Below are 14074 nucleotides of genomic sequence, written 5' to 3' on the forward strand. Positions count from 1 at the left end.
ACCAGGTCCACTCAAGATTTTTTTTTTTGTTAATAGTATTAATGGCCTAATTATTATGGGTAAATAAATGACAAGATTAGGGGTGGCAATATCATCCAAACCCGATGGATAACCATCCAACCGATCCAAATATATGGATGAAAACCCGAACTTAAGCGAATGACGGATGGATGATGGATGGATCGAGTCGAATACGGATGATGATACATCCAACCCATCACCCGATCCATCACCCAACCCATCCATCCACCCGTTAAATTTTATATATACAAAAATAAATTTAAATATCTTTTTTAATAATTTAATGTCTATTGTAGTGTTAGGAATTGACATTTGTTATAATGTAGTAAAAATGAACAAGTATTAGAAATATGTATCAAAGTTTTAATAAAATTAATCACTTTTTTTTTCAAATCTTGATTTTAATTATGAAAATGAAAAGTTATATTTATATATTTATTTCACCCGAATTATCACCCAATCCACCCGATTCATCCATGGATGACGGATGGATCGGATGTGGATTAAAAAAAAGGTGATGGATGGGTCGGGTGATGGATGGATCGTTGGTGGATGGAGGCGGATGAAGCATCACCTGACCCACCTCCGATCCATTGCCATCTCTAGACAAGATTTGCCAAAAATAGAGCTATGAGTCTATGACGTTTGTCGTGACATATGCCGTGACATATGGGACACATATTATAAGATTATCCTAGAAACAGCATAGATGCAATTCTAGAAGGTTCTCTTTTCTTAGCCGAATAGGTCAACCCTAGTTCCCAAACTCTTTATAAAGGTTCGATTCCTTCATTCATTCAATCATCGCGATGAAAACAATTCAATTAAATACATCATCTCCTCTCTTTGATCCCGAAAACACAAACAATATTTTTTCTTCCAAAGTTCCTTAATCATCAAAGGTAAAATCCTGAATTCCTCTTCTCAATCGTTCTATCTGGTTGTTTTTGCTTTAATTTGTTGAATTATAACTGTTATGGATTGTTTTGGTTCATGATTGTTTGGATTCGTGATTTGATGATTTTATCGTCAATCCCATTTGCATGTACCCGGTGTACAGTATTTTTACTATACATCGGGTTTTCGCACGTGCTTTTTTTAAAAAAAAAATCGCAGAATTTCAAATACCTAAAAATAAAAATAAAAACGCAGAACAACAATGGAGGAGAGAGAAAGTGAGAAAACGCAGCTATCAATCATCCATTGAGGAGAGAGAAAGTGAGAAATCGCAAAAATTGCAGAAAACGATCATCAATCGAGGAGAAAAAAGGTTAGAAAACGCAAAAATTGCAGAAATCGATCATCAATCGAGGAGAAAAAAGGTGAGAAAACACACAAATAGAAGAATTCGATCATCAATTAAGGACAAAGAAAGTGAGAAAACTTACAAATTGCAGAATTCGATCATCAATGGAGAATTCGACTTTCGATACAACAAATTGCAGCAATCTCATTCACGAATTGCTACAAAAACAGAGGCAAATTGAGACTGAATTTGAAATCGATTTAAATCGATCGATTATAGAAGAAGAAGAAACTAATTGTTTTGGAGATGAATTCGTACCAATATTCAACAATCCAGACAATGCAGATGAAGCAATTGAGAATGCAGAAGACGCAATTCACAATGCAGAAAATCAAGTGGTTCCTGATAAATCAATTGATTCAAATTCAGAACAAACAACCAAATCAGATGCAACTGAAAGTAATTTCTATGAATTTTTTAGATTGTATGCAAAAAGTAACCCTTTGAATACATAATTGTTACCCTTTTCATGCATAAACGTGACCATACTTATGCCTAAATGTTACCCTCAGATTGAATGCAGAACTTTTTAGATTGCATGCAAAAAGTAACCCTTCGAATGCCTAAATGTTACCCTTTTCATGCTTAAAAGTGACCCTATTTATGCTCAAATGTTACACTCATATTGTATGCTGAAAATTCAGATTGTATGCAAAAAGTAACCCTTTGAATGCCTAAATGTTACCTTTTTCATGCATAAAAGTTACCCTATTTATGCTCAAATGTTACACTCAAATTGTATGCTGAAAATTCAGATTGTATGCAAAAAGTAACCCTTTCAATGCCTAAATGTTACCTTTTTCATGCATAAAAGTTACCCTATTTTCAAACGAATGTTACCCTTTTTTTATGCTGTCTGTGGTTATTATCTGATTTGTTTGTATTAAATAACATATACAAATCCAATTGATGCTTATGGTTTAGATCTTAGAGGATCATTTGTTGGTATGGTAAGAGAAACTTTTGAAGAAATTTTGGAATTGTATGAAAAACATGCTGCTATACTGGGGTTTTCAATAAGAAAACATACAACTAGATTCAAACAACACACAAAAATAGTAACTGAGAAAAACTATGTGTGTTCTGCTGAGGGAAAGAGACATTTAGGTCAGAAGAAAACAAAGTTAGTTGAAATGGTTGATGAAGAGGATGTAAATGTAAAAACAAGAAAGCCAAGACAAGTATCCATTACAAGATCAAATTGCAAGGCATGCATAAGAGCAAAAGTGAATAAAGAAGGACAGTTTGAGGTGGTGGCTCATGTTATTCAGCATAACCACAAGCTAACAAAGCCACAGTGGCATTATTTGCATCGTTCTGAAAGAAAAATGACAGAGGAAAAAGTTGTAACAATCAAAACAATGAAATCTTCAGGTGTAACTACAATGGACACTTACAATTACATGGCTACAGAGGCTGGAGGAGAACAGAATATAGGCCATAGTGTTGTAGATCACCTGAATTTCTGCTCAAGGTTAAGAATGGAACAAATTGAGGCTGGAGATGCTCAAACTTTAGTGAACATTTTAAGTCAGGAACAATCAGAGGATCCAAACTTCTCTTTTAGAGTGAAGTTTAACAAAGAAGGAAGAATTTGCAATATCTTTTGGAGAGATTCAATGATGCTAGAAGACTATAGGATATATGGATATGTTCTTGTCTTTGATACAACATACAAAACAAACAGATATAATCTTATATGTGCTCCATTTGTTGGCATAAATAACCACTGGCATAATTGTATGTTTGCTTGTGCTTTTATTGGGGATGAAACGACAGATTCATTTGTGTGGTTACTACAAACCTTCTTCAAAGCTATGGAGGATAGAAAACCAACTTCAATATTCACTGACCAGGACCAAGCAATGGCAAATGCTATACTGGAGGTAAAAGATTTATATTGACATCTTACAGATTTGAGCTATGACAATAAAGTTTTCCTTTTTCACATAAAGTTACCCTTTTAGCTGCATAAAGTTACCCTTTTTAGTGCATAAAGTAACCCTTTTAACAGCATAAAGTGACCCCTTTATTTTCAATGCAGGTGATTCCTAATACAAGACATAGACTTTGTATATGGCATTTGGAGCAAAATGCCATAACCAGATTTGGAGCTCTTAAAAAAGACAAAGAATTCAAATTTGCATTCAACCAGTGCTTAAAGATGTGTGTGACAGAACAAGAATTCGAAGCAAAGTGGCAAGCAATGTTGCAAAAATATGAGTTGACAGAACACTCTTGGTACAAAAGAGTGTATGAGTTGAAAGACAAATGGTGTCCTGCCCTTTGTAGAGATTTCTTTTCAGCAGGGATCTTATCGTCACAAAGGAGTGAAAGCACTAATCATGTCATAGGATTCAGAGCAAGTAAAGCAACTACTTTGACAGAATTTTATACCATATTTAAGAAGACAACTAATCGTTGGAGAAGCACAGAGAAATATGATGAGTTTACCTGTAGCAAGTCAATAGCATTCACTTCATTGCCTCTATCTGGAATGCTAAAGCATGCCGCACAGGTAAAAAGTTAACTGACAAGTACATAAATTACACCTAATATATGGCAATTTAAATGAAGCTACATGATTTTGATGTACAGGTTTTCACTTTATCACTCTTCAGAAATTTTGAAGAGGAGTTTGGATACTCTATGGCAACAACTGTTTAGATGTTAGGCAGTAATGAAGAATGCCTACTTTATCAAGTAACACTAGAAGACAAGCCATGGTCTGCACATCAAGTAAACTATATACAAGAGAGCCAAACTGTATGGTGTACTTGCAAAAACTTTGAAGCATCTGGATGGTTATGTTATCATTGCATCAGAATTCTACATTTGCATTCAGTAACAAGAATACCAGACAAGTATGTTTCAAAAAGATGGACTAAGTTTGCAAAAACAGAGGCATGGGATAGGTTGAAGAATCAGGATCCTAAACAGCAATATATTCCATGGAGGCAAACAATGATGAGGAAATACTACAATCTAATCTTAAAAAGTCAAGAAAATGAAGAGACAAGAGCATTTATGGAAGAAAGCTTCAGAAATAGTCTTAAAATGGTGGAAGACTTACTTGCTAGTGCTGCTCAGAAAGAAAGTGCAGAAGCTGCTTCTAACATTCCTGATGTGGCAGACAACACTCAAAGCAATACTGACGCTTCTTCAGCATCGAGTACAAGCACATGTGTACCAATAATTCTTGATCCTAAAAGGGCTGTAACAAAAGGAAGAAGCAAGAGAGCAAAAGGAGGACTTGAAAAAAGCAAGTGAAAAAGAAAACCAGCACTGCCACCTCCAAATTCAGAATTTGGATCAAAGACACCTAACTTACGACTCTTTTAAGATCTTTTTTAGAACATTTTTTTTTCGAAATTAATATACCTTGTATTGTTAAACTATTTTTCTTTTGTTTTTTTACTCTATGACTAGTTTAATGAAAATGTGATTGACACTTTTATTAGCACATGTTTAATTATTGGAACACATCAACTTATGTTACCCTTTTAACGTATAAAAGTAACCCTTTTCATGCATAAAAGTAACCCTTTTCATGCATAAAAGTGACCCTTTTCATGCATAAAAGTTATCCTTTCTATCCACTAAATCAACCTTTTCTTTGGCAATAGTTACCCTTTCTATTAATAAAAGTTAACTCTTTTATCAATAAAAGTTACCCTTTTCATGCATAAAAGTTACACTATCTACCCACAAAAGTATACCTTATCATGTATAAACTTATTATTTCTACCCACAAAAGTAACCCTTTTTATGCTACAAAGTAAACCTTTTTATGCATGAAAGTGACCCTTTTCATGCATAAAAGTTATCCTTTCTATCCACTAAATCAACCTTTTCTTTTCTAATAGTTACCCTTTATGTTAATAAAAGTTACCCTTTTTATCACTAAAAGTTATCCTTTTCATGCATAAAACCCCTGACCCTTTTATTTTACAGAAAAAAGTGTCCCTTTTCATGAATAGAAGTGACCCTTTTTCTACATAAAAGTGACCCTTTTCATTGCTAAAATTACCATTTCTAACAATAAAATCTACCTTTTTCTTGCTTAAAAGTTACCCTTTCTATAAATAAAAGTTACCCTTTCTATAAATAAAAGTTACCCTTTTCTGCATAAAAGTTACCCCATAAAAAACATAAAAATAAACCTTTTAATTACTTTATGTATTCACATACATCAGTATTCCAAAAACAACTAAAGACTTTAAACTAAGTTTAATTACATCATTAAACTTAATGTATGCACATACATTAAGTTTTTTCATTGTTAAAAAAACCCCCTGAACTAATCAGCTAACAACTATCAATTATTTCACTATTTAGAAGGAGTAAACTTTTTTGCCTGCTTTTTTGCCCTTTTTCCTTTGTTCTTTTCCTCTTCTCCCTCTGCCTTTGCTTCTGCTTCTGCTGCCATTTTTCTTTCTTCTGTTTCTCTCTTCTTCTTTGCAGCAATTGCAGCCTTTAATCTTTCTTCAATTCCATTGATATAAGCAGGATCTTTCTTCTTCTCATTGAACTTGTGTAATTCTGACAACACATCGTTCCTAGATTCATTCAAATCACACAGTACCAGTGTGGTACAGATCTCTCCTCGTAAAAATTTCCTTCCATTAATCTCAAAACAACAAAAAAAATAAAAATTATCAATATGTAATTAATAAAAGCATTAGAAAGGAAAAAACTACAGAAACTATATACATAATTACTGTTTTGAGATCATTAAATTTGAACGATTCACCAACAAAATGGAGCATGTGATACATGACAAAGACCCCACAATCCAAATTGTCAACTTTTTCTTTTCTCCATTCCAACTCAACAACTTCAAAACCATAAGAAGGTAGCTGAGAACTCTTTGGATGATTTCTTTTGCCAAGAAAAGCACCTATTTGAACACACTGACATAAAATATAAAAGTTTAGAATACATTAAAATAAAAAAAGTTAAAATGGAAACAATGAATCAACAGTAACATAACAAAAAAAACAAACATAAACATACCATCTTTGAACACAATTCTTTTGTATAAACAAGAGCAGAATCAGTCCAGATAATGTTGTCAAGATAATATACCAACTCTTTTGTATGATAATAACATACAAAATGTAGTGATTCTCAATAAGAACAGGAAAATAGATCTGAAACAGCAAAATTAAAGAGATTTAAACAGAGCATATCATAAAGAGAACTCTTTTAAATTTATTACATTAAGTTTAGAATAAAAATACCAGATCAGCATCCATTATATTACATTCTGGATTCTCATAGCTAACCCAACCTTCCCATATGTCGTGCAAATCCTTAACAGCACTAGATATGTTACCTTTGCCAATATTGTCACAAACATGCAAGAATGAAAACTATTAAAGTATAAGATCTCAATAATATATATATAAAGTAAATGTGTTAAGATATAAAAAAAGGAATGAAATAACTTACACTCTGCCTAACACCAAAGAAGAATTTCCGAGGACCAGTAGCCTGAAAACATGCTTTCTCATTCAAATACAGACAGAAGCAATCAATAACGCACCATCGAATCCTGAGTGGAGCAACAAGGGACACCATGTCTTCTCTTGGAATTAAAAAGTTCATTCCAAAAGTAACAAGGCTTTCACTGAAACAATAAAAAATAAGATCAACATTAAAAAAAAATATATAAGAAAAAAAACAGATAAAAAAATAATTATAATAAAAAAGGACACTTAACTTCTTATCCATTGAAACATCCTTCAGCAAACAATAATCGAGAATTTCCAAATGTAACTGAGACAAATTCTTGAAAATCTGAGCATTGCTCTTTACAAAAAGAGTTACAAAAGGCACCTGCACACCTACATGTCCACAGTCCAGAGAGCATAGAGATTTATTTGCTCTGAGTCGAGGAGGTTCATTTTGATCAATATGCCCGACAGGAATATTTTGAGTAGGACCAGGAATGATAGCAGAAGGTCCAGAACCATTAAGGCCTTCATTAACTATTTTTCCATGACCATTGTCATCATCCTTAGGAATATTTTCATTGAAACCTTGTGCAGGTTCTTTTTCAGGAACAAAATCTTTGTTACCTTCTGTAGGTTCATAAAAACTGCGAAACATATCATGTACAGACTTCATTTTATTACACTCATCAATTAAACCATCTAAAATCTTCAAATAATGAGGATCAGAGAGTAGCAGTTCAGTTTGAGAAACTGAAACAAAATCATCAGAAGATAATGAAACACTTCTGCGAGAAGTAATCAGATCATTCAAGGTTTGAAAACCAGTTGACTGAACAAATAATAAAACATCCATATTTCTTTTAAACAAAAGAAATGAACAACCTACAAACATATGAACAATGAAAAAAAAATGTTACAAATAAAAATAATAAAATAAGTAGGAAATCTAAATATATGCTAAAAGTGACCCTTTTAAATGCATAAACTGACCCTTTTAAATGAAAAAAGTTACCCTTTTGTATGAATAAAGTAACCCTTTTTAACTTAATATTGAAGATAACTTTAATGCAACTAAAGGGTAACTTCGGTGCAAATAAAGGGTAACTTTGGTACACAAAAAGGGTAACTTTTGTACACAAAAGGGTAACTATTGTACACAAAACGGTAACTTTTGTACACAAAAAAGGGTAACTTTTGTACACAAAAAGGGTAACTTTTGTACACAAAAAGGATAACTTTTGTAAACAAAAAGCAATAATAACTAAACATATAAGAAAACAGAACACTTACATCAGTTGAAATTTTTTTAATTTCTTCATCGGTCATAATACCTTCTGGAAGCTCAAATGCAACAATGCGACCAGTGGTACCACTTGTAGAAGGACCCTTATCATAACCCAAAGTAGGAGCTTGCTTAAAAACAGTTCCCCTAAAATTAAGCTGTGACACAGGATATGTAATAGTATCCAATGGTCCCTGCCCATAACCACCAGCTTTGATCTCTAACTTAATTCGCTTCTTAATCTTTACATCCGTCCAATGTTGAATTAAAGGAAGAGTACTACTTTCCTTTTCACCTTGAAAATTTAGACGATGAAAATACATAATTTGCAAAGCCAGCAAACAACCACTAACATTTTGAGCATTTTCATCATCCTTATACTTCTGAACAGCCTTCTTTAACTTTTTTAAAACATATGAACACCAATCAAAAGTTTTAATTTCATCAACTTTTTCAACAGCTTTCAGCAACTTCAATGAAACAGTCCTATTAGTAGTAGGAGCTAAAAAGCTAGACATAGCTTGAAGAACAAAACACCTCTTAAATTCTTCCCCTCCATCAACCAAATCAACCATCCTAGACTCCAATTTTGACAAATGAAGAGGTTGCTTACCAGAAAGACCATAATCAGATCTCCATGCCTGAATGATACGTTTATCTACACTTTCATCTTCAGAATTTTTATTAAGTTCAGGAACACAAATATCACTAAAAGGCAAGCAAAACACATCGCATATATCATTTCTAGTAACAACAAATTCTTTACCAGTAGCGATGGTAAACATGCAGCTACCAGCATTGAAGTTTTCAACAAGCCAAGGTAGCATTTGACGATTAAGAGTTTTCAATTTAAGATGTAATAAACCTCCAAAACCAATTTCTTCAACAGCCTGTTTTTGCTCAGGACTAAAGTTCTGCAGCAATATTTCCAATGAATAGGGTCTACATCTTGCAATGATTCTTCTTTGCTCCCTAAATAGAAAAAAAAGAAAGAAAATGTAACTAAAACAATATAAAATAAAAACAAAATATAATTAAAAATGTAATAAAAAAATATGTATACTTACATAAAAGATTCAGAATCAGATTCAGAAATCATTTCATAATCAGAATCTTCCACTGTATTAGCTTTCTTAGGTACAATTTTGGCCTTCTTAGGAACTATTTTGGCCTTCTCAGACTCTGGTTTGTCACTCTCAGGAATTTTCCCAGCCTTTTTAGATATTGCTTTGCTCTTCTCAGGAGCTATCTGGGTCTTTTTTGGTACTGGTTTAGGCTTAGCAGGCTCTTTAGGCTTTCCTTTTCCTTTTGTAGGCTTTTTATAACGATAACCACCTATTGAACCACCTGTATTTAATTATTAAAGTAATATAAATACAAATTCAGAAATTACTCATGGAAAAATATAGAATAATGTGCACAAATGACACTTTTAAATGCATAAAGTGACCCTTTTAACAGCACAAAGTAACCCTTTTAACAGCACAAAGTGACCCTTTTAACATCACAAAGTGACCCTTTTAACAGCATAAAGTGACCCTTTTAACAGCATAAAGTGACCCTTTTAACTGAAAAAGTTATTCATTTAACAACATACACTGACTCTTTTCACAGCATAAAGTGACCCTTTTAACATCACAAAGTGACCCTTTTAACAGCAAAAAGTGACCTTTTTAACAGCATAAAGTGACCCTTTTGTATGCAAAAAGTGACCCTTTTTTTGCAAAAAGTGACCCTTTTAACTGAAAAAGTTAATCATTTAACAACATATAGTGACTCTTTTAACAGCATAAAGTCACCCTTTTAACATCATAAAGTGAACATTGTCAAAACATATAAATGACACACATGTCTATTACTCAAACACAATGAGCAATGCATATATGCATGTTAATCAAACACAGATGCACAAACACAATGCGAATATGCCTATTATACACATAATCTAACTAAAACATAAAACCTAAACAAATAATCAGTTTAATTAGCATTCTCTGACTAAAACCTAACATACAAAATTTGAAGAATAATAAGCAAAATTTTGAATCAATTATATGCAATGAACAATAAAATAAAGTAAAATTAAACATAATAACTTCATAATTCAAATTCAATTATCATAATATGCATAAAAAATCAACTGAAAACTATAAAAAATAACATGCACTACTAATTCGACATATATAAGCGAAATTTCAATTGAAAAATTTGAAAAAATGATGAAAAATTTAAGTAAACACACCTTCTTCAGCATCTACAGCCTTCTTTGTAATCTTCTTCTTCACCATTGCAGAATCAACACTACGAAAATCGAAAACAAAATCAAAATCAAAAAACCTAAAAATCGAAGAATCAAAACAATTTAAACTAACAAAAATCTCAAAAAAAATAAGTAAACGAACCTGAATTAAGCAAATAACAACTTCACCAGTGAAAAAGAAGAAAGAAAAAGCTCGAAAATCAACAATGGAGGAGAGAGAAAACGCTCGAAATCGCCAGTTACTTGCTTTTTAGAGAGAGAAAAACGAAGAGAGAGAAAGCTATAGTGAATGAATGAAGAGAGAAAAGTTCTATTTCTTTCTTTATTTTGGCAATCATTAGGAAGCACGTGCCAAACCCACTAAATTGGCAGTTGATGCTTGTCCAAAAATTCCGCCATTCATTAAATTAATGAACACCGGTTTTTTTTTTAAAATTTGTGTTTTATCGTTGGCTATCGTATTATTATGCGTTGTTTATCTCTTTCTTTAATTTTAATTGAAGCAATTGATTTATTTGATTGAATTTTGAATCCTGAATTGTTGGTCTCGTCGACCTAAAATCTGAAAGTTGTTTGTCGATTAATCTTGGATCTAATTGATTTGAAATACACCCGATTCTATTTCATGAATAGATCTGCATATATAGCCGCTGATTTGAGATGCTTTTCTCTGATTAATATTTTTCTGGCTTTCAATTGCTGTTTGTTGATAATTTTCTGGCTTCGAATTGCTGTTGTTAGTAATTTTCTGACTTTGAATAGCTGTTTGTTGTTAATTTTCTAGCTTCAAATTGCTTTTTGTTAGGTCTAATTGTTTTACAATTCATTGAACTTCTTAATTTTCCACACAGCATCTTTTTAGGGTTTTGTTATTCGAATTGAGTTCGTGTTATAATGGTCGATTGTTATTATTTAATTAGGTAATTAAATTTCTGTTAGGTATTTTAGGGTTATTTATTTATTTATTTATTTAAAATTTATTTATATATGCTAAGCTCTATAATTGACCATTGATTATGTATATTGGATTATATATTGGATTATTACTTGTGTTAGCGATTATCTGAGATTGATGAATATAATCTGTTATGGCTGAATTTATTGCAAGCATTGCTGGTTTACATATGTTGCTTTGATTGGGTTGATTATAGGTAATTGTTTGGTTTAACAATATGATCAGTCCAATATAATCCCTTCTGTGCAATTATTGATTTGCTTATGATTTGTCTGCAGATGCAAATCTTTGTTAAGACTCTTACCGGCAAAACCATAACTCTCGAGGTTGAGAGTTCTGACACAATCGACAATGTTAAGACGAAGATTCAAGATAAGGAGGGAATTCCCCCAGACCAGCAGCGTCTGATCTTTGCTGGAAAGCAGCTGGAGGATGGCAGAACACTCGCTGACTACAATATTCAGAAAGAATCGACCCTCCACCTTGTTCTCCGTCTTAGAGGGGGGATGCAGATTTTTGTTAAGACCCTCACCGGGAAGACTATCACCCTTGAAGTTGAGAGTTCTGACACTATTGATAATGTCAAAACAAAAATTCAAGACAAAGAAGGTATTCCCCCAGACCAGCAGAGGTTGATCTTTGCCGGAAAGCAGCTTGAAGATGGCCGCACCCTTGCTGATTACAACATCCAGAAGGAGTCGACACTCCACCTTGTTCTCCGTCTAAGAGGTGGCATGCAGATCTTTGTAAAGACCCTCACTGGGAAGACTATCACCCTTGAGGTTGAAAGCTCTGACACTATTGATAATGTTAAAACCAAAATCCAAGACAAGGAAGGTATCCCCCCAGACCAGCAGAGGTTGATCTTTGCCGGGAAACAGCTTGAGGATGGCCGCACTCTTGCTGATTACAACATCCAGAAGGAGTCGACCCTCCACCTGGTTCTCCGTCTAAGAGGTGGCATGCAGATCTTTGTGAAGACCCTCACCGGGAAGACTATCACCCTTGAGATTGAAAGTTCCGACACCATTGACAATGTCAAAACCAAAATTCAAGATAAGGAAGGCATTCCCCCTGACCAACAGAGACTGATCTTTGCTGGAAAGCAGCTTGAGGATGGGCGCACCCTTGCTGATTACAACATTCAGAAGGAGTCAACCCTCCATCTTGTACTCCGTTTAAGAAGTGGAATGCAAATATTCGTCAAGACTTTGACTGGGAAGACGATCACTTTGGAGGTCGAGAGTTCAGACACCATTGACAATGTCAAGGCAAAGATTCAAGATAAGGAGGGCATTCCCCCAGATCAGCAAAGGTTGATCTTTGCAGGGAAGCAGCTCGAGGATGGGAGGACCCTTGCTGACTACAATATCCAAAAGGAGTCTACACTTCACTTGGTGCTTCGTTTAAGAGGAGGAATGCAAATATTTGTTAAGACCTTGACTGGGAAAACCATCACCTTGGAGGTTGAGAGCTCAGATACTATCGATAATGTCAAGACTAAGATATACAGGACAAGGAAGGAATTCCACCAGACCAGCAGAGGTTGATTTTTGCTGGTAAGCAGTTGGAGGACGGGCGCACTTTGGCAGACTACAACATTCAGAAGGAATCCACCCTTCACCTTGTCCTTCGTCACCGTGGTGGCTTTTAATGATGTCTGGTTGAGATCGCTGTGGTTTTAAGCTTTTGTGGCCATTGTTTTTACTTTGTTTAGTAATCCGTAGCAGAGGTTTCTTGGAACAATATCTAATTTCCGTGTTCTTTTTTTAGGCAAGGTTGCCCTAAGTTCAGTTTGTTAATAAAGTACTCTTTTCGTTTTCGTTATTGTTGTTCCTCGGAACAATACAAGTACTAATTGTTGTTACTGTTTTTAATCCTTGAAATTTTGTGTTGAAAAAGATTACTTTGTGCTTAACTCCCAGTGAGCATTCATGTTCCTTCCGGATCAACAGAAGGTGTTTGATAAGGGACTATTGGAAATTAGGATTGAGTGAAACGTGAAGTGTTTCTTGAATTGGGCAACTAATATTAAATCAGATTATGTTTTTGGGTCTATAGTATTAAAACTAATGTTGATTTCAGATGTCTTTAGTAGCCTACCTGATCTTCAAACTTTTGGTTATGGGTTATAATATGTTCCATGGAGCAATTCCTAAGACATTCGCCTCTTTGAAAAGTCTCTTAGTAGTTGATCTTCCCACGAATTGAACAATCTTTATGGAACATTCCTGAATATTTTTCTACCTTAAAATAGACCCGGTAAATGTATCACTCAAAAAGTGAATTTATCATTATAAAAAGTATCAAATAGTAAATTACATCATTTAAAAGATGATTTTTAAATTTTATCATCCTAAAGATAATTATATAACTCACAAAAATATAATTATATTGTCTAAAAAAGTGATTATATCATCCAGAATGTGATTATATTATTTGAAAGTGTCAAATTTTAGGTCTACAAGGCTAATTAAAAGGCGGAGAGATTACTTTGTTACTCTAGTTTTGATAATTATATTTTTTTTGACGGAAATTATAATATTAATGAATATAAACATTTACGTATTTTCATATTCATTACTATGTCTGTTGGTTATAATAGGCTATTAATTCGTACATCATCCGTTTTTTAATAGTTGCAAGTTTACAACAATTGCTCTATTAATCCGTGTATCAAGATATAAGGAATTTTTTTTAAAAAAAAACACAAGATTTTGGATGTTGTCTGATACTGTCATACTGATATAACCCAAAATCATTATCTTGTTTCTATTCGTCAAACTTTTTT

The 14074-nt window shown here is 33.4% G+C and overlaps 3 protein-coding genes and 1 pseudogene across 3 annotated transcripts; 3 read left to right on the forward strand and 1 right to left on the reverse strand.

The window, feature by feature from the left end:
- The first annotated feature begins 1431 nt into the window (after window positions 1–1431).
- Window positions 1432–3994, forward strand: LOC110690062 (protein FAR1-RELATED SEQUENCE 5-like). Its single transcript, XM_021866887.1, has 4 exons — window positions 1432–1726; window positions 2252–3213; window positions 3372–3845; window positions 3926–3994. Exons 1-4 carry the CDS (start codon window positions 1432–1434, stop codon window positions 3992–3994), a joined length of 1800 nt encoding a protein of 599 aa, XP_021722579.1.
- Window positions 3995–4597, forward strand: LOC110690064 (protein FAR1-RELATED SEQUENCE 1-like). The gene has a single exon (XM_021866888.1). It carries the CDS (start codon window positions 3995–3997, stop codon window positions 4595–4597), a length of 603 nt encoding a protein of 200 aa, XP_021722580.1.
- Window positions 4598–8793: 4196 nt separating this feature from the next.
- Window positions 8794–10643, reverse strand: LOC110689993 (histone H1.4-like). Its single transcript, XM_021866812.1, has 2 exons — window positions 10311–10643; window positions 8794–9415 (listed from the first exon to the last, which is right to left on the reverse strand). The coding sequence occupies exons 1-2, from the start codon at window positions 10354–10356 to the stop codon at window positions 9132–9134; spliced, it is 330 nt and encodes a 109-aa protein (XP_021722504.1). The 5' UTR covers window positions 10357–10643; the 3' UTR covers window positions 8794–9131.
- Window positions 10644–10786: 143 nt separating this feature from the next.
- Window positions 10787–13134, forward strand: LOC110689991 (annotated as a pseudogene).
- Window positions 13135–14074: the final 940 nt, after the last annotated feature.

Source organism: Chenopodium quinoa, unplaced genomic scaffold (genome assembly GCF_001683475.1).
Source record: "Chenopodium quinoa cultivar QQ74 unplaced genomic scaffold, ASM168347v1, whole genome shotgun sequence".
Classification (NCBI taxonomy): Eukaryota; Viridiplantae; Streptophyta; class Magnoliopsida; order Caryophyllales; family Amaranthaceae; genus Chenopodium; species Chenopodium quinoa.